We start from the raw sequence: 27772 nt of genomic DNA, 5'->3' as shown, positions 1-27772 counted from the left end.
CATATTGTTAGGGATAACGATGAGCCCTTACGAACGAAAGGCTTTCTGATTTCGGTCCCTGGTTTACCTGCAATACATCAGAAGCACAGAAACAATCTCATTAAATAAATGCTGAGAGGACTTTTTAATATACCTATGGTGTCAAATGGAATCAGATAAATTCAAGGAAGCGTTGCAAGCACGCCTTAAATAGGGATTCCTTTGCGGCATGACATATTTTACAAGACCTGCCGTAAATTGGGCGCGTTATAAAGTGTTATAAACAGCCTTCTCAACTCCGACACACCCTGAGGTGCATGTCACTCGCAGCTATGCGACGGACTCTTCAGACCCGTTATTATTTGAGCTGCAGCCTATACGCGATGCAACAGAAATCCTTATCATCCTGCATAACATCAGCGAGGCTCATATCTATAGTGACCGCCTCGGCGCACATCTCAAACAAGTGACAAAAACGTTGCGTATAAGTGAGCGGCTAGATACACAAAATTCACAATTCTACATGTGTCAACGTTACTTTCCACTGGGTACACGTACATGGTCATGGCCACAGCGAATACACAACATCGACCACAAGAATCACCCTGCCTAGAAAACCTGTATCGCCTGCTCTTTCCCTTCCCTCTGACCATCGCTTTGCTCTCATTGCCTGAATATGCATCCTCCGACGCTACACGCACTCCCCGATCCCTCCACGTGTCCGCGCGCTTCCCCGCAGTCTTTCTTGGGTGCCAGAACTCTCTATCCGGATACTTCCAGCTAGAGCGGGCCCTACACCAGCCATCACTTGTTCATTTGGGTAAATCCTACGAAGACATTGTCAAGTGTCCGTAGCACTTCGTTCCTGCGTCTGAAGCTGATACCAGCCATCTCTTTGGGATATACCATCGGGCAAAGACAATTCGCTGAAAGCGTACTGAAAGGTGTGAAATTGGACGGTGATCAAGGTGTATACTATGAAAGATGGATTAGGGACAGCACATTTTAGAAGTCACTACTTCAGTATCTCTAAGGAACGGGCCGTCCTGCTTATGTTTAGCTTCATACTGACGTTGTCCGTGTGGCAATCCAAACTTTACAAAAGTAAAAGAATCACGAGGCTGTGATTCTTAGGCGTTATGACACATAACAATCGCGTAATCTGTATCCACCAAGCCATAAATTACAAGATATAAAAACCTGCACACGATAAGTACTAGCATTCTGAAAGCGCACAAATGTAGAGAACTTTTATATAGTTTCGGCAAAATTATTGCGTTGTAGACGTGGCTTTGAAATTGACTTCACCTAATTTATTTGGTGAAATCCCGGTCGATGGTAGATTACTTAAATTTAATCTGGTTTATATGTCCTATCGGGTATAGCTTACACAATTAGTTATTCAATTTTCATAGCTCAGTTGAAGGATGTACCATTTGGTGAAATTGAGGAAATTTTGACATTTTATTGAGTCTTTCACGGCTACAATAAAGAAAGATTGTGTTTGCAGTCGCTTGACCAAAATATTTGTTGTAGTAAAACAGACCTAAACAAAATTGGCCCAGTGGATAGTCAGTAGAACTATGCCTCACTCTTCATGTATTTAGTTAAAAGCTGTCTAACTAATGCTTACCGAAACGAAACTGTGCGTTTGCTGTGTTATTAAAATTAAATTGTGTGATTTAACGTGCCAAAAGCACCATCTGATTATGAGGTATACAATAATGGGGGAGTCCGGATGAATTGTGGCCACGTCGGGATCTTTACGTGTACTCTTTTTAAGTACAGGACTGTGTTTGCGCTTCACCCCCGTCGTTATGGGGCCGCCGTTGCCCTGACCAAAGCCGCATCATTTAACTCCGCAGCACAACGCTATGACCACTTTGGTACCGCGGGGGGTGGCGTAAGTGTGCTTTTAGTACAACTGTATACATCTTGTTAAAATGTCGCCTGCAAGAACAGAAATTCAGTGCCACACTGCCATTATAAAAAAAAGCATTCACAAAATTATAGTACGTGATTCTGTCATTCTTTATTACAATGTGTGAATTCAGGTACACTATGAATTCCGTTGCGCTGTGCAATTCCCGGCCTGGCAAAAGAAGGTCCTTCTTCAAAACTTGGATGGTGCAAGTACATCTAGAAATTTTCCTGATTGCCGGCGTGGCATTCCCACGCCATTTTTATTTCTTTTCATTTGCCGTGGTTTCAGGGGCTACATTTTGCTGCCACCACACCCGCAACGCAGCTTTCCTTATAGGCGGTATCTCGGTTCTCTTAAACAGCACTAAATGGCAGGAAGGCGACCAGGGTCCATCGAAAACACGGACGCACCTTTCCGAAAATCAATTTTTTTAAGTGAGGAACTTTGTATCGAATCGAACCCATTAGCGTCATCGTGTTCGCTGCGGAGGACCATCGCCACGTATTTGAGCGGCTAGTCAGACCTACTATGTACCATCAACGTTCTTTTACAGCACAGATCTGTGTGGGAGCTACTATACGGGTGATCAACGTCGACCGCCATCTACACGGGGTAGATTTACGATAGCTTGATGACATGCTTTTCTTATTAGTTAAACGCTAGCGTCAAAGTACAAGCAGCTGTTTGTCGATTGACTATCAAGCGTCAAATCCATATGTCTCTCTCTATAACAAAACGGCTCCGATTGCAGCGCTAGAGTACGCAAGCTTTAAGCTTTACTTTGAAGTAGCGTCAAAATATATTCGTATTGAAATACCTCTGGAGGTCACTGAATACTCGCGCTTCCAGTCAGCAAAACCAAATGAGACTACCCATAGGGTTTATAACCAACAAACGAAGGAAGCCTGTGTCGATGCATTTATTACGCCTATAGCTGAACTCTTGTTCAGAACTGCGAATGGTACATTGGTTAGCAGCGTGCGTCAACACTGACAAACATAGGCGTACTGGTTATGAATGCCAACAGAGAGATCACTAGTCGTAGTGTAGCGCAGATAGCTACACTGTAAACGGAAATAACTCCGAGGTGGGAGTATACTGCTTGTCCTCTAGCGACCCCCCGGTTCGGAGTTTATTATGCTCCGTATGATCGGAGTAGAATTTTTACTCCGTACGAGCGGAATTTTTGCGTGGAATTATGGGAGGTTTTTTTCTGTCTTTTATTTTTTGCTTTGCAATTGACGGAGTTTTTTCGAGGTGCAACGGGAGTATAAAAAGAGGCATCGCGTCAGTTTGCGCGAACATGTTTACATGCAGAGGCTGCTGGTCAAATTTCGAAATATGCACACGAGACCCCGTCAAATTCGATGAAACAAGTCAATGAAAGCACATATATCATGACATACACAAACATTCCAGAAACGCCCAATGCAGAAATTTGAAAGACATCCCACGTACACGCGCCATACTCAAGATGCAACGGTGCCAGTATATATGGCCACGATACTGTGTGCCTCGAAACCGCCAAGGGAGCGGCTGTGCTGTTTTCAGAATTACGACTCACATGCTCGTTCATACGAGATCTGCCTCTTTAAAACTAACAGAATACCTTAATCAACACAAAACTGTTAATTCAAAATAGCGAGAGAAAAAACGTTAATGGCGTTATTTTTTAAAACTATGCCATTCTGTTAGTGCTGAAGCGACTTCGCACACTGCCGGCGTTCGCGGCCAAAAAGTAGTGCGTTAGTTACAGTAAGCTAGAAAAATGTAAGTGCATGTGCTGCATAGCAAAATTACATTTTTTCGATATAGTGGTAGCGTAGCAAGAAAATATTACTTGTGAGCATGACCCGCAGCAGCCGACGTAACACCGAAAAATGCGCAGACATACATTTTATACACCGCACTACTTGCTCTGAGTACAAGCAATCTGTCTCGGTTGCGAAAAGGAGCTACATCGCTGATCTGTCGAGTGAACCCCTAAACTCGTAGCCAGCAGGCATGCGTCTAAATCAGTGTCTCGGATAGAGCGTAATGTTAATGCAATATCGGAAGCAACGACGTGACCAAAACCTATATGCGCGATAACAATTCGATTCACATCGCTCAATAAGAAGCTTTATTTTAAGCACACATATATACTTATGTCCTACCGTTTTTCTTCGGGCGAGGATATCCGTTCACAGATAAATAAAAACAGTTGCTTGCACTCCGGTCTTTCTCACTGGCAACACAGCACCGCAACGAACTTGGGTTACGCCATTCATGCGCGACTAGCACGGATGTCGTCGCTCGAACAGTGGCTGCTGTTGCCATTGCTACGCGGTCCTTACAAACATTACACCGGACGTTGTCAGCAAGTACTCAAAAGGACATAGAAGTGTCATTTCACGTACTGAAGAACACAAGACAGGGTGACGCAGCACGGAAACACAGCCAGAACGTGAGCCGACATCACGAGCCAGTGAGCAGCTTCGAGGTATACCTAAGCCTTTTTCCGCACTTGAAAACGTGGTTCTTGCAATCATCGTTGTCAGCAAAGTGATCACAGCTAATGTACTTGAAGCTGAGATACAGTGAGCTTCAGGCATGCCTATAACACTGTCTGGAAGGAGATACGGGAAACAAATTGACGAAACGCTGTCACGGAACGACACTTCACAGACGTAAACAAACCGTCAGCCATGAGCACTGCCCGCTCCGCCGAACGCGCCCGGTCGCTGGCGAGGCGCACAGCCTCATGGGAAGCGCCACGTGACTAACCTGTATCGGCGGAGGGGAGTTTTTCAAAACTCCCTGTCGGAGTTTCACGGGAGAACAAAATTTTTAAGCGGAGTAAAATCGCGTCATGTCGCCTTAATACTCCGGCAGCTAGCCAGCGGAGTGAAACGAGGGAATGGCGCTGTTTTGCTCCCATACATCGGAGTAAATATTTGAGGAGGGGAGGTTTTAGGGCACATCACCTCTTAAAAACTCTCAGCTGGGTTTATTTTCGTTTACAGTGTAGTCGTTGTAAATGCTATCGAAAACAAGGGACGTGTCCAGCGACGGTTTCATTCCAGAATAACAATGCGCATCGTTGTGCCAAGGCGTAGATATCGTGCTTAAAACCCCCTTTGCAGTCCCATAGCCTTGAACTAATGTTCTGAACCCAATATTATTGCTTTCTGTTCCTACCTAAGTAAGATAGGCGCACGATTTCAATATTGCGGATATCGACGCAGCAACAACAGAAGTGCGGGAAGATGGCTCTTCCACGCGGTTCGTTTGCTTTCGGCAAGAAGGACGACGCGGCTAGGCAAATTACGTGTTTTTAGAGAAGCAGAGTAGTAGGAACGCTAACACAGTGTAGTGTGCCAGTAAAATTTCATGACTCGGTCTACATGTTTTGCTTTCGTTTGGAATAAGCTTGATTTTTAGTGGAGAAATTGAAGGAAATATTGTTTTAAATATTGGCGCTAAAATTTGTGTGTTCGTGCACTAGTACGAAATTAGAGATTTTAAGCTATTTTAATACCTGTGGATCACTTTCATGAGGAAGGGTTCTTCAAGCTCATTTTGTTGAGCCCTTGTTACTTATAAAATTTCAATCATTCCTGTTTACTGGCCAATTATCAACAAGTCCAAAGTAGACACTGTGCAATTACGAATACTTCATGAGACCTTGGCGCACGTATTTCGAGGATGTCGTTTCTTTTATCGTGAAAGCAATTATAGAGACGTTCGAGGTGTATTTACGCCGCCCCGTTGGCATAGCCGAACTGTCCAGGCACAAATCGCACATACGCGCTCCGACAGTGGAGGAGCAGAATGCGTCATGAGAAACGAAGTGAGTGTGGCTCCAAGGTGACGAAGCCAAGCGGCCGCTTCTTCCTGCACCGCCCAATCCACTCTACCGTACCCAGAGCAGCGTTCTGCTGGCAGTGCTGGCATGAGCGAGAACAATAAAGAAACGTTCTTTTTTTCCGCCAACTTATATTGCTCATATCTTGTCAGTAAACCACGAGTTCTCACCCAACACGTATCCAACGTGCTGCATGAGCATCGGCAGGAGAGTGAAAGCTTCATGGAGTGGTGGAGCGAGTCAATCAGTTCATGAGATTGGCTGGATGTTAGAGGGAATGGTCGAGAGCACTGACTGTATATTGTATTCAACGTGAGGACAATGCTCACATTGTACCCAATGCAGTTCAGGCACTTTGGGCGTGCAGGTAGGCCCTGAATATAGGTAGGCCCTGAAAAAAAAGAGGCCGTATTTTGTTCGTCTCGAGTTCGTGGAGACTAGCGCTGTCTTCTTGCGAGAGGTTAAGACGAGCAGAAAAAAGAGCAACAGCGTTGGCATGAAGTTCAATTCAAGGTTCTTACGCATATTTTAAGTGCTACATAGATTTGCATATAGAGAAGCAGGCCCCAAGGTTTATTCATCGTTGGCGGGTCCTACTGTACAAGTAGAATGAGTAGAAATACAAAGTAAAAAATGCAATATAACAAAAGAGAGCATATATCCCAAAAGAAAAATGCATATATAACGCCATCATTATTGTTCACTGGCTCAGTACATTATGCGTGGTTTAGAAACAGAAATTGATTCAAGTTTTTCAGCAATGCTGTTGGCCTCTAGTCAACCGGAAGTTCTCGCGGAGTGCTCAGCCCAAAAACAGCTGCTGGAAAGGGGGTATATGTTTGAGTTTGCGGTTAACAGAATTAGGTTTTCTAGTATGTTCAAATTACAGTCCGGCCCTATCATGTTTGAAGGTTGTGTGTTCGTCGTACTTTACGGATGATCTCAAACATGTCATTTTTAGAAATTCAATTAGTTCGATAACGCGCTCACGCCAGGCGGAAGGTTGGCATACAAACGGCAACTGGAAGGCTTTGTGTTTGAGTTTCCGCGTAACATAAGTATGTTTTCTCGTATATAGGAATTACAATGCGATGCTATCATGTCTACAGGTTGTGTGTCGTACTTGACGAATTAGTTAACGCATTTTACTTTGAGAAATTCCATTCGCCCAATAGAGAAATTGCGCTAGGCGAAAGGTTTACAAGAATCAGGATGTGCGCTGTGCTAACAATACCGCTACCTAGAGGCCATGGCCACTCAAACAAACGGCAGCTGGAAAAGGACTTTGTCATTCAATTTTCGCGTAGCAGATTTAAATTTTCTGGTATATTCTAATAAGAATCCGAAGTTATCACGTCTGCAGCTTGCGTGTAAGTAGTAGCTTACTAATTTTCTGACGGAAATTACTTTTAAATATTCATTTAGTTCGATGAGACATTTGTACGTAGCAAACGTCCGCATCAGTGCGTGAATGCGTAAAGTACGTAGCTTGCTTTGGTGGTGGTTGTGTAACCTTGTCTAACGCCATTTAGGGTGTTAGTATTTGTCTAACGCCCGCACCAGCTTCGCTGTTTATTAAATTTCATAAGGTGGAATGGAGGTGGATTTTTTTTTTAGAGCGCAGTTCTGAGCCCCCTACTCCTGGCCTGAGCGTCACCGTCCCTCGGCGTAATCGCGCAAACGCACTCGTGCAACTGCTCGCGCGTTCGTCGTCGTCTTCTTCCACAGCTGGCTCGCTGGCGCCCTTCGGACTAGCCATGCTAACGAGCTTTCCGCTGCTCGCGCGTTGCGCCGTCGTTGTCTTCTTGCTCAGCTGGGTCCGATGCCGCTCATTATGACAGCTTTCCCATACTGCACCCCCCCCCCCCCCCAGCTTCCATGGCGCTGACGGCGCTGACCCACTGCCAGTCGGTGCGCTGATTTCGGTCACAAATCGTTTGCCTCAATGCATCGCGAAACGACAATGCACATACAGCTGCGCTGACATTTCGCAATAGGGAATATTGTAAACATTGGTCATTTTTTCCCCTAAACACTTGCAAGGAAGCTACCTATTTTATATACGTGTCTAAACTATTCTAGAATGATATTAAAGAAGAAAGCAGAGTCTACTACCATAATTAGCACGGGTACTAGCAAGATGAAGGAGAAATGAGCAACGAAGCGAGTAGGATTATGATTACAGAGCTCATATTTTGGGAGAACATCTAAAGTGAGAACATGGTTATAAACTTTAAAGAGATAAGTGTCTGTAATGTGAAAACAAAGGATAGACAGAAGCGAAATACTAAGGTATACAAAATATTACAAGGAGGTTAAGCAAGTGTACCAAATTTCATAATGAGAATGGCTAGTTTCTTAAGTGTAATAAAAACTTCGAAGTTCTACCCGAAAGGCGAAATACTGATTGCCATATCAAATTGTTAGCTGCACGAAGTGACGATAGTAGCTTTAGCGGCCGTGTAAACTTGCAAACATTCTCTTACTAACTAAATTAACAATGATACAATATGTGAGCGTGACTCAACGAGGGCGTAGAAAGAAACAGACACACAGAGACAGCGCCGTCTTTGTGCATCTGCTTCTGTCTACGTTCTTTTTCAGTCGCACTTACACATTCTATCATGTATGCAAACCAACAAGCTAGTCAACGTACTTTAGCTAAATTAACCAGCACGGTGTCACGCGCGCACAGATAAACATGAACAAATCTCGCTAGGTGAGCGCGGGAACTCGATGGCAAAATTCAAGAAGGAGGAATCGCGGTTTCAGCAAGCGAATGGACCTTCATGCATGTCTCGCTTCAGCGCGAACGAAACCTCGAAAGCACCGCGTATACCAAGCTACCGGCACTATGCGAACTCTACAAACATCGCAGATCTCTTTGAAGATGAAGTCCTTTAGCCCCGTCGCAGATCGTTTTCAAGACACACGAGCGCCGGCAACGCGTCCCTACGGCGTCCGCCAAGCCTATTGGCGGCGAAGAGTTACGGAGTCGCCATCTATCGGAAGCGCCTCGCTGGCGTAGTATGAGGAATCACGTGGCGCGCTCCTCATAGGTTTTGCTGTCAGCGCTCACTGAAAACACCACGCGCGAGCTCTCCCGGACATTTCTGTAAGTACTTTCGAAACGAGAGAAGGTTCTTACTGTCTAAATAATAATCTTGGGCAAACTCAAAGCACACAATCGTTTACAGACGCTATCTCTTTACTGAATACGTACAGTGAACGCCACTGCGCGCGGTCGCCGCGATAGAGTCTCCCGAACGGGCTTCTTGCGTGAAAGGCAGGTAAACGTTGAACGCAAACTATGTGAAATATGTTCTTATAGTGTTTGTATAACTAAATGGAGCGTAATAGAATGAAGCCTCAATGCAGCGATCACGCGGATTCGCAGCTACCGACAGCGCGTCTCCATGCTTGTCTGCGCGTTTTCGCACCGTGCCATGAGCTTTAGGCCGCAGAATATGAGCATTGGTAGTATACAAGCAACCATTGTTGCGTGGGTGCTATCACAGCTGTTAAAAAATAGTTTCATTGTAGAGACTTCGACGTCTACGGGGACTGTGATGTGCCGTCGCGACGATTCAATCTTTTTTTTTTCTTCTAACTTCTTTGACTTTTCAATGCTATTTTTCGAGTTGCGTCGCACTGTATGTTTATCGGTGTTCTCAGCGTGCAATTTCCCGCTGCTCCTATTTGTAATCCAGTGCATTAATTCATTACACAAATATGACCATATGCCATGCTTTTTTTAAATGTGCTTTTTACCGCTGCCTTTCCACTCCACTGAACTTGCCAGTATCTATAGCATCGACAAGTTCATAGACCAAACCATCATGACATTAGTCGGGCAGCGGATTTGGGTATGCGTCTCAGTGCGCGTTTTCAGAACATCGCAGACCGGGCGCCGTAGCAGAAATCTTCCTCGCGTCTGTGCTTGCTGCATACCCGAGTTGTAGCCGATGACTGTTTGCCGGTTTTATGTTTCGCGAGCCAAGTTTCGCACAGCTCCTTGTCCTGCGGCTACGTGTGAATAAGGCTGACACCGGCCTGCGTTACGTGCGTCCGGCCCTGCGGCACCGAGCAGTAGCCTACCATGTTGCGCGCCTTCAAAGGCAGCCACTACCTGCTGTAGTGCTTTCAAGCATTGTAAAGGAGACTCTCGAAGCGGGAAAATTTTGCCACTAAATGAGGACCGCAGCGAACGAGGGAATTTACACTCGTTTTCAGCTCGCTTCGGCGCGCCCGAAGCAGCCGACGCGGCCGCTATGTCCACGTGATCCCTCCTAGCACGTCACGCCGACGGTGGCGCCTGCTTTTCCAGTGGTGGAGCTCGAGGCCATAACCTGAAGTTAGCCCGCGCGGCACCAGCGCCGAATGCTCCCCTAGCGGACCGATGGAAGTTTCGAGGGTCATCGCTGCGCTAGCGCGCGCCCGTTCTCTGTACAGCGGGAGCTCTCGTGCGCGTGGTTTTTGCGATGCCGAGTGCGACCTCATCAGCCAGGAAAGATGGCACGCAATACTGATGTGTTGTTGATTGCCACAGCAGCCTCGAAAACACGAAAGGTCGTACGTCGCCCTTGAAGTTCTACAGATTTCCTGGGAAGTGGTACGAGAAGGACAGAAGACAAGCATGGATAACTGCAGTGCGCCGAGTCAAGTAAGTCTCATACTTTCGCATTCGCGTGTAATATCTTGAAAGCGGAATAGTCATATGCCTGTTTCCAGTGCACGGCCATTTGTTAAGTCGTGTCGCGTTGTTTAATTGTGGTTGCATCCGCCGTTTGTTACCGTTTGTTACCGCCGTTTGGCACTGTAGCAGCCGCCGGTGAACGCCCCACCTCCCTAGCCTCATTCCGCTGCCTCGCGCGCCACAGGAGAGAGCACGCACGCGGGCCGCGTTCCCCGCTCGCGCAGGCGAGGTTGAACCGCGTTCGCCAACTCACCCTCGCGCACTTTCACTCATACGGAACCTCACGTCGGCGGCCTCGCAGACGTCGATGGCAACGACAGAAACGCGTCAGGAGTGTCTATATAGTCACTACCGCAATAAAAGGAGAAGCGAACAGAGCATGTTCGACCCAGTGATAATATGTACTAGTGCATATGGCTGTGTATTAAGCCTATGTTGTGAGTACACGGAGGCGGAAGTAGGATGTGGTTTTAAGAAAGGTACATATGCCGAACGATTTTTTAATGCGGACTAGATAAATGTGTTTAAGAAGCCTAAGACGAGCGTCAACAATGAAACCGAAAAAAAGTTACGTGATCGTATAAAGTGAAGGCCTAGTTGTTAGTTAAAAGGCAAGGAGACATGTCTCGTGTTTGCAAAATTAAAAAGCACAAATGAATATTTAGAGGAGTAGTGCTGGCGTTTGATGAGAGTATGATACTCAAATTGGTAGACCACGCTCGTGTAGAGTAGTGAATTGCATTTCCTGCTCTGGCACGTTCTGAGTCATCATTCGAAGTACTTCCTCTTTCGATCACCCCTCTGAGAGTACATCTTGTAGCAAAGGTGGTTTAGTTATTGGATTGATTTTTCCATTTATACTTAGGGACATTGCCGTCGTTCTGAATGAGGATGCCCAGTATTTTAGTGTTAGCTCGGCGTAGTACTGGGGTGTGCACGATAGGGAGACTAATGCTTCGGCGCTGCTCTTCCACCCGCCGGGCTATTTTGTTGACTACGTGATCCCAATTTTATTTATTTCTTGGTATACCGTTTTTCATGGGCCTCGTGTCGTCCACCGTCGAGCTGTTACGCCTGCACAGCTGCTGGCACGCGCTTGATGAAGTCAGTCTCCTGAAATGTTTTCATGGAAACGCTAAACCTAGCTATCGCTTTATATGCTCCGCCTTTGGGAGAATCTGAGGGATTTCCCAAACATTACTCGCGGTAAGAACGATGTTTATTTTTGCATTCTGTACGTGTAATGACATCAGTGCAATCTATCTTGACATCCTCGGGCTAATTTCACAAAGCTTTTTCATTCCCGAGTGATGCTATGCCATTGCTTGGCGTCCTTGCCTAATATTTTGTGGTCAGCCCTGATTGTCAGAATGAGGGCTAGCTGCAATTTCCTCTTGCGAGTAATTCTAGTGTAAAGGTGTTTTCTGAATCCCGGCCATGATTAATGGCCCTTTTAAATGTTCACCTTTGTGTGCGGATTCTCGTGTGGACTTTAGAAGATGTGGAAACTCTTGAGAATTACATTCGACAAAAAAATAAGATACATTTCGTAAATTTGGAAGTTATTCACTTCACCGAACTTGCACCGATTGCGAGAAAGAAGCCAAGCAGCTGTGAAGGCATGTCTGCTTAGCACGAACCTTAACTCTCAGCAGGTTTCCAGTATCCATTATCGCAGAATAAAAAAATCCGTTGGCGTTCTAGTTTGCAAGTTTTAGAGCAGGGCCTTAGGGAAACTGGAAACTTAAACGCCAATATATGTCGCAGCAGCTTTGAGCACGGATATCTTGAAAGTAGCGCGAGTCTTAGTAATTTTGCAAAGCAGACATAACTTCAGTACGACTCGGCTTGAATATGGAATGTTTATGTTATCTTTTTTTTAATTATCTACCTGGACATACCAATTTGTCGTGCAAATATTTTGCGAATATGAAAATTAGGCGCCTTAAGAGGCCATTTGGCGCTGTGTGCAGCGTGCGACCTTTAAATACGTACTTTAAAATTAAATAAAAATCATGCTTAGCGGTTACGGAAAGCAGGGGCTCTATACCGCCAAGCTTACTCCCTTTTTATTTTATACGAATGCACCCCCCCCCCCCCTGACGCAGTGCTTATGCCACCACTTACGCAAGCTTGGGCGGTGACCCACACGTTTTCTGAAGAGCCAAATCAAATGCTTTGCTTGGTTCAGGTGGTCCCTTTTGTTTGTCTCAAAATTAATACCATTTCCTGCTTTGACACGTTTTGCTTGTATCAACAGGAAACTCAACCAGGGCGCAGAACTAGCGAGGGTTTAGGTGGGGCCGAGCAAACGGAGCGATTGTGGATCACATTGACGATAGGGCGACGCCGGTGTTCATGAGAGGTTGGAGTAGTGCTAGGTTGCTCTTGCATAACAAAGGAGAGGCAGACGTGAACAAGTGATGCTGGCGTTTGCGATTGGTCCGCTTTCCCTTGTTTAGCTTGCGGTGGCTTTTCGACGATCGCAGCGTTAAGCAATTGGGCGCTATGAACTTCGCCAAAAGGGATCCTCGCCGGAGATTCTTCGGCTAAGCGACGTGCTCGGCATGCCGAAAATCTCAACAACATTCCGCAGTCGTGGGCGGCACAACGGCAGCAATGACTGAACTGAATGATAAAGTTCTGCGGTCTACGATGAAACATGGAATGTTAGCAACAATCCTAAACTACATCTAGCGATGGGTTCCAGAAGCACTTCTTCATTGACCCTCACTGCAGCGTGCGCCATCGGTTGTGGCTGCAGTCGTGTATCCAGTAGAAAAAACACAGCAGGAAAGAGAACATCAACTTTTACTGCTCCACGAAAAAGTTGTTTTTAATTTTTCAGGACCTTACATGCCTGTGCGCCTGTCAGTGTCTGTTCTTTGTCAGTGACCTATTCTGCGCCTAAAGCCAGATTTTACAATCTTGTTATAAAAAAGAAATGATGCCTTTATTATCAAAGAATTTTTAAAGCCTCAAGACAGATTTCTTCTCACACTTGCCATTTTATCCTCGACGATTGAGTGAGCCACGGCCAATTGAGCGGAATAACAACTATTTACTTATTTAAATCATTAACGTCCATGGTTTCTATATATCTCTTTTGGTTCAGAGGGGCCTGCAGCAGCTACACTTTTGACAGTACTTAATACATCAACAACTGCCTGCGAAGTAAAGCAACTTTTTTATATATTTTCAATGTGTAACCACTCTGAATACATCTCGAAGTAAACGGGAGTAGTCAGCTTTTGAAATCTGCAGCAATATATGAGTTGGTTCTAAATCTAAACTTTATTGGTCAGCGGCCGCAAGATGTCAGAAACTGTGAAAACCGCTTATCATCTCTACGAGGCGCGTTTCTTTTACTTGAATTCGCGGTCTTAGTTCCTGAGGGGCAGTTTCATCTGCGAAGAATTGTGTCTATGGCAATCAAGCGCGAAGCCACAAGAACTCAAAAACATGATAAAACACCTGGTTACGTAATGTTTTTTGTGCGAGAGCAAAGGCGAGATAAATGCGGGGTGTTTCCCTCAGAATATATGTCGCTTGATGCTTTTGCTTCGAACTTCATTTTATCGTACATGAAGAACACGGCAGACGGCTTCAGGAAGCCGCCGCCAGAACAAGCGGCGGGCTGGCATTTGCTTGCCTTTCGAAGCGGAGCCATAGAGAAAGAAATTCAACAAGAGGGGACACTCTTCAAAATCTGGCAACAGGAAACACGTCACGCCTGGTTTCGACATCATCCATTAGTTGACGCGAGCATCAGAAAATAAAGAATGTGAAATAAACTTCCAGACAACGTTTTATTTTTTTTAGTCCTTCAAGCTAAAAGTGAAAAAGTTTTACGTGTAAATGAACTTATACTTTGCAACTTTTGTTCCGTTGCCTAGCAACGCCAGACGCGCGTGCATACGTCATAGCCAGACAAGCCGCAGGAGTGAGCGAGCCGGCTGCGCATGTGGAGCTCGCGTGCTCGGCGACCCGTCTCTTTTGGATGTAGCCCGTTTTCTGGGCTCCCGGTTTTCTCTTGTGTTCCGTCTGCATTTCGACACGGCACCGCTGCACTACTGCACTACATCAAGGTGACCAATTTTGTTTGACAGTCTGCGACGCACTTCAAGAACATTTAGGCTTACTGCACAAAACTGAACCTATGTAGTGACGCAATTATCGAAAAACACCTCCGCAGTCGAAGCCTAGTTATTATGAGTTAATTACTCGTACTGGGAGATATTTGCGACGCTTTCTATGAGCCCAAGCATAATTATAACCTATATCGGTAGTTTTTGGGCACGCTCGCCGCACCTGGCTTTCTGACGAAAATCACCTTGGCCGTGTGACGCAGTTTCGCGTGTACTGAATCTCACCGGGACAAGTTTTGGCGCTTTCTCTGACCCAAGACATTATTGTAACTAATTTCACTACTTTTGGGGGTACTTTTTAAGCACAGTGGCCACGCTCGGCGTAGTGGCGCAGTTAGCGAAAAGCAGCTCGGCTGTTTGCCGCAGTTAGTTTCGCGTGTACTGAATGTTACTGGTAGAAGTTCGTGACGCATTCTCTGACCCGAAAAAGTATTGTAATTTATTCGGTAACTTTGTGGAATATGTTGAGGCTTGCTCGCCACGCCTGGGGTTGTGAAGCTGTTAGCAAAAAAGCAAGCCGGCCATAGCGAGTTAGTTTTGCGTGTACTGAATTTTAGTGGGACAAGTTTGTGACGCATTTTATAGCCCTGCAACAACATATACCTTATTTCGGTACTCACGCTTCTTGAAAACGCGACGAGCGACTGCCGAGAGTGATAACACGGGAGTGTTGAATGCGCCGACAGGACGCGTAAAAGATAACACGGAGGAGCTCAAGAACATGACATTTATGTATTCTGAGTCACTGAAAACAGGCTTTGCACCCACGGGTCTGACTTGAGTGCGATTAAAAGGCATTCTGCGAGGCATTCCACTTTTGTGTACTTGGCGTACCATCATGTCAACTGAGGCCAAGTTGTTTTGGAAACGCGCAGTCACCCATGTATTTGTGCTCTTAAAGTGCAGGAAATTATGCCCGGGAAAGGAGGGGTGCTTGAAAATCGGATGTTCAGATTTTATGGCATTGTTTCAGATGAGCCTTTGCTGCGAAATGTACGTAAAAGTTAATTTATCTGTAATGCCGCTCATACACCACTTATGCACATATCGCCTCTACACGCAATACTCCTGTTAGGTCAATATACGGAAATGATACATGCTTGTAATTTACTTTGTTTCAGCTGATGGCTTCCGTTGGAGCATCGTACGGCAACGACTGCTGCTTACCTGGTGCCACAACTTTGGACGAATGCAGAGGAAGCCCGGAACGAGCATTTATATAGAGCAAAATAAACATTTCATCATTTCAGAAGACGTCTTTCGTTTTCTTTATGAAATTGAACCAGACAGATTCGGCGCAGTCTTGTAAAGGTCAATCGCAATCATTTCTACTTAATAATGAAACGATTCCACGCCAAGGCCACGCGAGGTTCAGCAGAAGCAAAAAAAAAAAAATGAATGCCGCGCCGAGCAGCGGAGCCGGAGCGGCGTGTACCAACTGGTGTTCAAAACGCGCGCGCCCAAACCGAAACCGGGAGTCAACAACTGCCGCTTGGTGCGCTACAGTCAATTCAGCCGCTGGGCTCTATGGGAGTGTCCGCTCTTGTTGAAATTTCTTTCTCTATGGCAGAGCAGTCAAGGTCGATTCAAATACGTCGCGAAGCTTCTAGCGAAAAGCGGTTCAGTTCAGATTGTCACCGACATCAGCATGGGGGGTTATGGGAGCAGCGATTGAAGCGCAACTATGTTTGGAGCGAACAAACATTGAGAAAGAAAAACGCGTTGTTTTAATTCAAACGAGACACAGTTAGATTCATTCAACGAAAATAAAATTCCTAGTCAATTTTATTTATTCGTGACGAGTTAAGAAAATACAAGTTTAATTTTATTATTATTAATAAATGCATTTCTTTTCAGCGCCCATCGCTACAGGGGGCGTTGACGCCACTATCACTCGCAATGCAATGCACGTCTTGAAATGGGCAGAAAGGCGCACTCGTATCACCTGTTGAAATACGCCCCCCTCACAGTTTGTGCTTTCTTGCTTGTCGATGTTTGTCTGAATTTGGTGACGCGGGTAGCTTCATTGCTTCTTAATCTGTTCAGTCAAAAGTAGTGAGTTACGACCGCCAGATAATTGTGTAGCTCTTTTCGTGCGACTGCGCTGGCCGACGGGCTTGGCATCCAACAATAGGATCAGCACTCAACACCTAAAGCTTTCGTCGGCCTCCAAAGAAAGTATGTTCTGTGCAGGGATGCGATTTCGACAACCGTACGGCTGGCCTTTTCCTGCATCGCTTTCCACGCTGAAAGCTCGAAAAGCCCATCAAGTCGAATGGCGGGGCATTTGAAATTATAGCTCCAAAGGAAGAACAAATTTCGCGCCTTCGAAAACAAAATGACGTCACTTTTGCTTTTAACGGACATGGCGTCACATTATTTTTTCTTCCGCCGGAAGTGTTCCCACCACATTCAGATGGCGCTAAGCCCCATGGACCGCCGATGGACAGCCATGTTTTGAACGTATGGGCTTCTTTCTATGGAAGCTTCGCTACTAGGTATATTTACCTTGGAGCAGTCTCAGGCTGTTCAAAACAAGTTCGTGGCATTTCACTTCGTGAACGCGGGTGACGCGCAAGCGTGTGTGTGCACAGCGCAACGAAGCTGCTGGTTGTCGGTGCACCTAGAATATCCACACCACAGATAGCTTTCAAGATAGGGCTCGCGTGGTGCGTCATTCCCAGCAGTGACCAAAGTAGAACGCCCCAAGCCCACCACCTTTCAAGATAGCACTCGCGCGGCCCCAGCATAAGCAAGTAGAACGCCCCAAGCCCACCACCTTTCAAGATAGCACTCGCGCGGCCCCAGCATAAGCAATAGCTGCCGGAGTAGAATCGTCCCCGCACCACCACGGCGGGAAAACGGCGCGCTTTGTCGACGATTTTCTCCTGATCGCGGCGGGCGAGATTGATCCGCCATCTTCGGCTCACTGTCGCATGCTTTTTGTCCCACATATAGCATATGGCGCGCGCCAATGTTAACACGCGACGAACGCGGTACGCCCGTACTGCACAGAGAACCCATAGCAACTGCCAGAGCGTCAACCCAGTGCGCCTCCGCTTACCTTCCTCCGTCACGATGCTTCGCTTATTTTCTCCTTCCCCGGTTCTCTCAACGCCACCTAGGCTTTCCCTAGCCCTCTTGTGCAGTGTGGTTGAGGTGTGCTCTATTGAGAGACAGTTACCACGCTGCACTTAGCCCAACCTTACACCCCCCAATGAAGAATCTCTCTCTTTCTCCCCTAGGTGGCGCGGCTTTTCCGCACGCTCTGCGCGCTCCTTCCTGCTTTCCCCGGCGTGCGATCCTCTTCTCCCCCTCCAGCCGACTTCCTCCTTTGGCGTAGACCTACTTCGCGTATTTTTTAAAAGTTTTCTTTTATTTATACAATACTGTGGATGCATGGTCTAAGCAGGGTGGTCGATACAAATACAAGAGAAATACAATGGAAACAGCTACGAGAAAAAAAAGCAACACCAATAGAGGCTCAGAAAGGTTACTTGGCATTGCACTTGCTTTGATAAGGCAGTTCCATTCACTAATGGTTCTCGGAAAATAGGAAAACATAAATAGGTCCGTGCGAGCAAAATATGGGGTTAGATCGTTTTCATCGTGGTGTCGGCTGGGCCTGCCAGTTGAGGGTGACAAATATGTTGATGCATCTAGAGCTAGTTTGTTTTACAAGAGTTTGGAAAGAAATTCTAATCTACATTTTTGCCTTTGTGCCTGTATAGGACATATCATTTCCTTGCATTAAATCGTTAAAGTCGAATGTTGAAAATTTATTAAAAATAAATCTCACGGCCTTTCTCTGAATACGCTCAAGACAATCAATGTTACGCTTCGTATGAAGTTCCCATATAATGCACACATGTACCTGTCTTGGTCGTACAAGAGCAGTATAGCAGAGCGGCTTAACATTTGTGGGAGCAGTTTTAAGTTTATGTTTAAGGACACAAAACATGCGGAAGGCGGATGAACAAACATTGTCAATATGAAGATTCCAAGACAGGTTTGAAGTGAGTGTTACACCGAGATATTTATAACAACTTCCGTCTTGTAATGATGAAGGCCCTAATATGTAAGTATATGACAGCGGATTTTTTTGGCGAGTTACTGGAATTCAGACACATTTGCTCGTCTTAAGGGTCAATCCCAATTTCACACACCTTTGATGTTTACTGTCCAGACTAGTGTTAAGATCGTTCTAATCGTTAGGGGAACTAATTTAGCAAACTTACCATAGTTGCTTTCACTGCTGGGCCAGTAGCGCGTGTGCGTAAATTTTTTTTGTTTCACAGTTTCTTTACATAAAGGTAACTTGAGCGCGACTAAAAAAATTTTTAACAATAAAAAAGGGCTACTTACGACAATAGGTCGAATCAAATATAACTTATTTTTCAGTGTTCGGCTTATTTGCGCACAAGCTGCCTGTACGTCTTACTAAAGGGAAGCTTTCTTTGCCTCTTCCTTCGGATTTCCCTCTGCTGATGTTGCTGCTGGCTGCTGTCGCGCACACCGCCTCGGGGGGGGGGGGGGGGAGTGGTTCACAGCCAATATATAGGTGCCAAACGCGACTAAGAGAGGAAAGGTGACGGCAGAAACTCGTTTTCACCCCGCTGCGTCGAATTCGCACAATGGCTTCTGGTGTTCCCTGGCCGTCGCCACATTAGACGCTCCACAGCTCTAATTATAAGTGGCTCCCCACAGAAGCATTCCAGAAACTGCAGCGTTTGCCTTTCTAATAACGTGCGAGGCCAGAGGGGACGCATATAGAATAGTAGGAAGGAGAACAAGAGAAGAAGGACAGGAAGGCGAAGAGGCAGTTTCCATGTAGGAGAAGGGGGTAGGTGACATGAGAAGATAAGGAAACTTCAGTATTATAAGACAGCGGTTGCGGAGAAACAAGATAAGCTTAAGTTCAAGGTACGGTACAGTACGTTGCTGGTACTTCTGAAAAATGAACGCCATGCGTATATATGAATCCGCCAAATTACGCAGGGCGTGCAGGGGCAGTGCCGCATTAATTAAAGTGCACTGCAGGGTCCAGGAGACACTACAGAAGCGGTCGACTGTCAGATCAACACTTCTCTGCCTGCCGCGTTAGGTTTACGGCTATGGTATTGCTAGAGGTCGCGGATTTGATTCCAATCGTGGCTGCCGCATTTTGACGGGGGAGAAATAGGCAACGCACGTGCACATAGACTTTGGGACACGTTAAAGAGAAAGGCGGTGTCAAAATTAATCCGGAGTCCGCCAGTATGGCTTGCCTCATGATCTGAGTCTGGTTTTGGCACGTAAAGACCCATATTCCAATTCCAGTTTAATACTTCTGCCAAAATGCGATGTGCCATGTAAGGCAAGGACAATGCTCAACCCTCTCAGAGGTTATAAAATATGGCGCACAACAACGCGTCAAGCAAACACCTCTACCACTGTGTTCCGTGTACTACGTAGACAAACAGCAGTGGTGCACGCAAGGTAACGTTTAACATCAACTCACCACTCTCGTGTTGACGTAAACGTTGAAGAAATTAAACTTTAGCCGTCAATATCACCGCTAATTATAGTCAATCAAAGCATTCAGCACAGAAAGCTTAGCTCACATCGATTCCTACAGTACGTGGGATCTGTATAATTTTTGAAGATATAGCGTTTTCGTGATCCTGCAGGACAAACAAGCGAGGAGGGCCTGGCTCGAAAATTTTAACCAGTCAAGTCCCGCTACTTGGGAAGTGGAACCGAAACACGGTGAACCAGGGATGAGTAAATAAGAAATACCATTTCACGACACCATTTTTATTGAGGCACCTCATTTTCAGCATCGCCGCCTGGTTGCGGCTCGGGCTGGGATGCGCCTCCTTGTTGTTCTGCTGGCACATTCTGTTCTTCGCCAATTTGGGGAATTTCTGGGGCTTCAGCCGGTTGCTGTTCTGGCTGTTCCGGCTGTGCTTCAGACTCTGGTTGAGGTCCTGCTTCTGACTGTGGTTCAGGCTGTGGCTCTGGCTCGGACTGTCCCTCTGGCTGTGCTTCAGGCTGTGGTTCAGGCTGTGGCTCTGGCTGTCCTTCTGGCTGTGCTTCAGGCTGTGGTTCAGGCTCGGATTCTGGCTGTGGCTCTGGCTGTGCCTCAGGTTGTGACTCCGGCTGTGCTTCGGGCTGTGGCTGCGCTTCTGGCTCTGGCTGTGCTTCAGGCTCTGGCGATGCCGCCGGCTGTGCTTCGGGCTGAATTTCCGGCTCTACCTCAGGCTGTGACTCGGTAGATGCCTCACCATCTTCAGGTGCCGCACCTTCCGACGAAGGTTCCGGTTCTGGTTGTGTATCGGGATCCACTCCAGGTTGCTGTTCAGGTTCCGGGACAGGTTCGGGCGCAGCAGATGTTTCTGTAGCAACTGGGTATTCGGGCGCGGCTTCAGCGCCAGGCTGCGCTCCTTCGGCTTCGCTTGCACCCTGGGATGCCGGAGGCTCTGTGCTTGTCTCTGGCGTCGGTTCGGGTCGGCCCCTGGCGTCAAATTCTGTGTCTGGCCGCGAGACGGACCACGTTGAACTGCCTACCACGCACCGTCCATTTTGGCACTTTCCGGTCCCGCGGAACAGAGCCTGGATGAAGTGTAAGAAGGTACGGCGTCTGTACATTGCTGCCAGAATGAGTAACTCCGATAGCATCTACCGGTTGGGAATTAATATTTCCATGCTGGCTATCCTCCATCCTCCATGTATATTTCCGCTAGTTCCAGGTTACTTGAACACTGCTAGATACATTAAAACAGGACCCACCATTGAGAGACAGGCATTTCGGCCTAAATTACTCCTTCAGATTAAGCAGAAGGTTCCTCTGCTGCAGCCTAGTTTCCACACGAAAAAATTTCGTAATGAATACGAGTAACCCGCAAGGTGCGGGGGCCACTTCCTAATTGTTTACTGCATAATTTAGGTCGTAAATTTTTATTCCATTTATCCCTTGGCCGTCTTTCCAGAGGAGTACGTAAATTGCGACCATTCCTGCCGCAAGCGTAAGGAAAAATACTGAATTTATCAGCGACGCACACACGCTTCAATCATATAGGCTGCCGGTTGTCTATTTCGCTCTCTTTCATACAGAAATAACATGCAAACCTACGAGTTTATCAAGAGTGTTCGAGAAGTTGTAAACATAACCATCGAACCACTGGCAATACGGCTCTTCATTTTAAGATTGTTGCGGGGCACATGAGGAATGGTATGTGTCACAACTGGCCATATTTAAAATAAAATGATCGAACTCGAAAGTAAAGAATAAAGGAGAACATTGCAAAGAGAAATTGCCAACACAAAGGAAGGTTAAGCCACGTCATGCAAGTGACCAAAACGAGAATTTTGTGTGACAGTTACAACGGTGACACGTAATAGTCGCCTGTCTTTCTGCCTTATGTTTAACGACGTATAAACCCCAGCCAAATCAGCAGTGTAGCACAGTTTTATTACATGCAAACGATTTAAGGTATTTTGATTTCTTTATTAAACAATCCCACATCAACAGCTTTTGACTGCTCAATTGTATTCGTGCAAATGAATTTTCAGCCATAGAATGAGGCATATATTGTCCCAATTATTATTTGTGAATTAGTTGTGTGCACGTCTTTTTACAGTAGCTCCTCCATATTCCATGTTAATTGTTTTACACCCCTCAGAGTGCAGGAAACAGCTTGAGCGGAACTAAAACTGAGAGCAGCTTTAGGAGATCGCGATAATCCGGCCTTTGAAGTTTGCTTTAGTCATGTGACAGCAGGGCGTATTTGCTAGGGTAATTGGAACATGGTTAAATAGGAGAGAAACCATCGAATGAAGCGCATACGCCGGAAACAAGGATTTCACGGGACAATGTTGGTCTAAAAACTGAACTTTATTGTTTACTTAAGCCTTGAAGGTCTTACCTAGCTTTATACTTCTCGCCAAGTCCCACCAGGGTTATATGGCATCCCCACGAACAAATTTTAGGAACAGCCTCGAGTCAGTGCTGAACAATGCATTCCGTTTAAGCTTTGAAAGAATGGTTTATTATTGACCTGCTTACTGTGCACAGAGAGCTCTCACGCCTGTCAATGTTTTTGTTCTATATTCCGTAGTAAGTATACATTTGTAATGGCGCATATTCTACTGGCTCGTCATCGCAATTCACGAAGCATCGACAACTGCTACAATGTTTGCCCGATATTTTCACGGTCGAATAATTATCAAAACTCGCCGTTAACTTTATTACTTACACAGCGGGACTCATATTGATCCATATTTGGCAACATAACATTGCAAGCTTCTTCCATTTAATCACTTAAGCACTATCTAGAAGTCGGTATCCTTCCATTGGTATCGTAATGTGTCGTATAATTATTTATGTACCATCAATTTTAACGCAGTGCGTTATTGCATAGAAAATATAATGCCAATCCCGCATTACCTGCGCCTCATCTGATCTATATTTGTATTCAAGTTGAATATTCAAGAGCAAGTGACACGAGCTTTGAGGTTCCGTTAGCTACTTTATAATAACTTAGTTAGGCACATGCATTAAAATAAATTGAGATGTCTACCTTCATCATGCGCCACCATTACCCCTTATGCAGTGCCCATCAGGGCTCTTAGGATATTGAAGTAAACAAAAATAATTGTATTTATTATATACCCTAAATACTGACTTTCCCCACAACACTGCGCCACCATACACTACTTCTAGGACAAGCAACTGAGCACGTAGCACAATGGAAACAAAAACAATTATTAAACATTTCTCAAAAACAAAAGAAATTTACCCGCTAATAAGACACACCAGTACAGGGACACAAGGACAGGTGAAATTATTAACTAGCACGTGAACCAATGTGTCATAGATTGATAGTTTTATGATATACGAATTCTGGCGGCACTAAAGTGTATTACATATAGTGCATGGCTATGTATGCAATTGATGAATCAAAACAATATTTCTTTAAATAAAAAAAGATAACTACACTGCCTCAATATCCCGTTTGCAATCAGGCTTGGTCACTGGAAAGCAACGGCTTTGTTAGTGCTAGAGCTATCGCACAGATAATTGCGTTGCTTGCTCTGACCTGTTTTGCTTGTGCCAGTGCACAAGTCATACAGATTGATTCATGCGGTTGAACGTGCCGAGGCAACAGTGTGGCTATGAGAGAAACCAGATTGGAGCACTTCGGAATTTTTTTGTCTTTAAAGCCGTGGTTCTTTACCGTCCAACTAAGGCAAAGCTCACGAAAACCATCATATTTCGACCCCATAAATAGTTGACTGCCAGTACCGGGGATCGAAGCAGTCACCTCAAGGTCAGCAGCAAAATGCAATAGCCAGTGAGCTATTGTGGAGGGTGTACAGCTTGTACTAGAACTGGATTACGTACTACTGTGCACGGGCTCTGGAACAGCGGGTACTTACAGCACAGGGCTCACCATCAGCTTCGTTAATAGCACGGACTGGCCATCCTTTGCAGAGGTACCGACACCGGACTCGGAAGGGCTGGAACAAGGACGCACACTTGTTATTGAAGGCGTCACATGCGGATCCGCATTTGGATGGAAACGTACTCATTCATTGTACATTGATTTGCACTGTCGCACAAATTTTACTGAGGGAGTGTGAATAAACCGCATAAAATTATTTTCTAATAGTTGGAATACTGCACCAACAAATATCAGTGGGGCTTATCTCAAGAATGAGCCTTGCACTGTTGCCTAATGTATGGAAGCTTCTCTGTCTTTGGCAATATTTGCATACTAACTAAATAGTCAAATGTTGCGAGAGAAGGCACGCCATTTGATGCAACAATACTTTCCAAATACCATACTATCGCGGCATCGAATCCCGGCTACGGCGGCCGCATTTCGATGGGGGCGAAATGCGAAAACACCCGTGTACTTAGATTCAGGTGCATGCTAAAGAACCCCATGTGGTCTAAAGTTCCGGAGTCCCCCACTACGGCGTGCCTCATAATCAGAAAGTGGTTTTGGCACGTAAAACCATATAATTTATTTTATTTTAAAATACCATACTAGGGCGCTGACACGTGCGTTTTTCATTGAAGCATATTGAAGCATAAGTATGAAAACACGTTTATTAGACGTCAAAGTGGTACTACTTAGCTAAGAACGTGTTTTCGACAGATCTAGGCAGTATTTGAAGAATGGCGGTATGCATGAAACAATGCATGATATATTTGGGGTATGTTTTATGGGTGCGGAGCAACGCTACGTACGAGTTGGAGATTGAACGCTCTTTCGCATCTTGCTCCGCTCTTGCCGTAGTTATCCCAGCTCGGCCATTCTGCAACGACAGAAATGCAGAGTCAAAATAATTTTAATATTTGAAAATGGTATACACATGATCAAATTGGCTTAGCACACTTCGAGGTCTTATTTGCTAATAGAAACGCTCTTTAGTTAGGACAAGGACTATGTGCGGCCAGATGTAACACATCAAGCAGTCGTGAATGATTCCAGGACACTTTTTGGCTTGTTTCCACAAGAGCAGGCAATAAATATAGTTCTGTAAGGTGAGTTTCTAAATTCAGAAAATGTTGGGGAATTATGAAAGCGTTACTTTAATGGTGCTATCTAGTATTTCGTTCGCTGCCCAAAATGTGTTGCGCACTGTACAACCCACACTCAATGTAGAGGACAGTATTCGTTATTGTTTTAAATATAAATATATACTTTTATTTGCTTGGAGCCCCCAAACCCCCCCCCCCCTACCCCCGTCTGCTCCACATTTTCAAAGACGCTCTGTGCACAAAACACGTCCATAACCGGCTAATCAAACCCAATTTCAGCGCATGATGCGACAGGTTTCTGCAGCGTACAAAGCGAGAACTGTGGATAGCCTACCAGATGGAACGTACTAGTGCTTATATTTATTAGAAACGTTACATAAACAGATGAGGTTACGCATTGTAACTAAAATGCACTAATACGTTGGCTTTCCAAGTAAAGTTTGCGCCAAGAGATACATAATAATCATCTCATTCCAGCACTGTACCCTTCAAGAAAATGCAGGCGCATATAAGTGGTCAGCGTTGCTGGTAATAATAGGGTCGGCCGCAAAAAAATTAAAATATTTTATTTTTTTGCCGTGCACCATGACGAGTGATTGCTTTCGACCTTTCTTATACAACCTGCATTGCCCGGTCTTCCTTTCATGCAATGACATATTGCAATACTCGTTTTATCAAAGTCAAAAGGGGCCTCGCGGAGAGCGGAATATATCTGCATAATTTTCTTTGAGACAGCGTATTAGTAGAGATTATGAAAAGAAAATGTATTGCCATAAGAAAGCAAACAATCGCTTAACTGCTACGGGTAAAAGAAATAAACATAAAGCTACGCTTTGGTGCCCCCACTGGTCTCTTGTTCAGAATGCAGAGTAACGCGAGAAAGTAAGACAGTAGCGCTATCGCAATATGCATGTTGTCAGTATCGTATACACTGCACACGGCTCAAAAGAAATGGCATTGATGAGCGCTTCTCGGTCATGGTTACACCTGCAGAGCTTAAGTAAACAGAACAACTGCTACAGTTGTTTGCTCCCTGCAGTCGTTCTAGCTTGTTTTGTTTTTCCTAATGTCGCGAAGACCTGCCTTAATCCATCTAAAAAGATTGCCTGTCTCGCCAATGCAGAACTTAAGATAACCCTTACACGATATCTTTTATGTAACCAATGAAGAACCAGAGAGAGAAAGAAAGAATGGCAGTGAGAGACAGCGTGCAATAGTGACAGACATGAACAATTTCAAGTTACTGTCTTTCGCTGAATGAGTTTCAACTTTTTTGTGTACACAAGGAGAATTTGAAACGATACCTGCCAAAAATGTATGTGTGTGCCATGCACAGAGGGATAGGGAGGGGCGGTGCGCTCAGCCATAAGGAATCGGGGATTGCTTGCGTTATTTTATTTATTTTTTAGAATAGGCGATTATATTCAAATAAGTAGTAAGGCGGAAAGGAAGGAACAGGCGTGCGTGAGGACAGCCGTTACCATTTGGGCAATACCTACCTAAAACGATGAAAATTTACTCACTGTGTGATTCTTCAGAGTAGGCGGTGGCTACTACTCCCAGCAGGAGCCCGAGCAGTAGATGTGTGCTCATGGTGGGAAATCCTTGTCCTGAGTGAACGAAGGAGGGAGTGCCGTCGGTACTTATACGGCACGTCTCGTCGATGCGACATCCGGTATTCGCTACGGGAAGCTGCGGAAGACGCCCACCCTTTTCTCTTCCGGACAGACGACAATATCTGCTAGCACTATAGATCGGACGCACCGTGTAAGTCCTAAATGTGCCATGTATGTTTCAATGCGTGGTGATCTCCTCGAACCGCGTTGCGACATGTTCGATGTCACAGCGGATGTTACCTGCGTGTTTTTTTGCGTGTGTGTTTTCAGTCTTGCGCACAGTTTACGAAGTTTTCTTAAGGCACTGGTTTTCAAGGCTTTCCGATGTCGCTGTAAGAACTGAAAGAAAAGCGTTCATAATTTCCTACAACCTCCAGCATCAGCAGCAATAGCTTCTGGTGAAACTGCAATTCAAGTATATGGACTGTCCAAATGGAATCAATGTAACTGAATGTGCGTTCAGAAATATAATATTTTCTATGTGCAGCCTATGCAGTGTTGTGCACTATTACATTTGCTTGTGCTATTTTCTTACCTTCGTTATATTTGTCTATCAAAACACAATTTCTTTATAAAGGCATGACATCTATAGGGAACATTTTGTTTTGCTTTTAGGTATTTTCAGTTCGAACTGCATAAAGGAACGACCACTCCTTTTCCGGTTAAATGTAGCTTGTGTGTAGCCTTCGTGCCTGACTAGACTTGTTCATTAGCTGGTACAGGCAGAAATACCTTTTCCCACAGAAATGTAGCGCAAGTAGGAAAAAGTGAGATGAGAATACAATGATAATGACAAAGTAGGAATACTAACTTTCTTATTAAGGATAACGAGGTGCACTGAAATTGTCACAGAACATGCTGCCAAGAAAAGAACAGCTTAATTTACCACTACACGGGCTGCCGCAAAATCTAATCCTTCATCCATATAGTGGTCCCAAAGTGCAAATAATGCAGCTGGTACGCCTTATTTTGTGTAGTAAACTACCGCTATTAAGGCGATCGCGTTAAGGAGTCCGTGTCGTAGAAAATCT

At 45.3% G+C, this 27772-nt stretch overlaps 1 protein-coding gene across 1 annotated transcript; it reads right to left on the bottom strand.

Annotated features, from left to right (window-relative positions):
- Nucleotides 1–20380: 20380 nt before the first annotated feature.
- On the bottom strand, nucleotides 20381–26739 carry LOC135918799 (protein TsetseEP-like). The gene is made up of 4 exons (XM_065452503.2): nucleotides 26649–26739; nucleotides 24832–24899; nucleotides 24015–24095; nucleotides 20381–21188 (listed from the first exon to the last, which is right to left on the bottom strand). Exons 1-4 carry the CDS (start codon nucleotides 26716–26718, stop codon nucleotides 20391–20393), a joined length of 1017 nt encoding a protein of 338 aa, XP_065308575.1. The 5' UTR covers nucleotides 26719–26739; the 3' UTR covers nucleotides 20381–20390.
- Nucleotides 26740–27772: the final 1033 nt, after the last annotated feature.

Source organism: Dermacentor albipictus, chromosome 2, assembly GCF_038994185.2.
Source record: "Dermacentor albipictus isolate Rhodes 1998 colony chromosome 2, USDA_Dalb.pri_finalv2, whole genome shotgun sequence".
Taxonomy (NCBI): Eukaryota; Metazoa; Arthropoda; class Arachnida; order Ixodida; family Ixodidae; genus Dermacentor; species Dermacentor albipictus.
The sequence above is the reverse complement of the archived record's forward strand: the minus strand, read 5'-3'. Positions and strand labels throughout refer to the sequence as shown.

Bases quoted from the DNA above. Each gene is read 5' to 3' on its own strand.
- LOC135918799 (XM_065452503.2), bottom strand. From the start codon at position 26,718: ATGAGCACACATCTACTGCTCGGGCTCCTGCTGGGAGTAGTAGCCACC. The intron at 24,900-26,648 runs GTGAGTAAATTT...CTGTCGTTGCAG, and splicing joins CTACTCTGAAGAATCACACA to AATGGCCGAGCTGGGATAAC. The intron at 24,096-24,831 runs GTACGTAGCGTT...TCCTTGTTCCAG, and splicing joins GAGCGTTCAATCTCCAACTC to CCCTTCCGAGTCCGGTGTCG.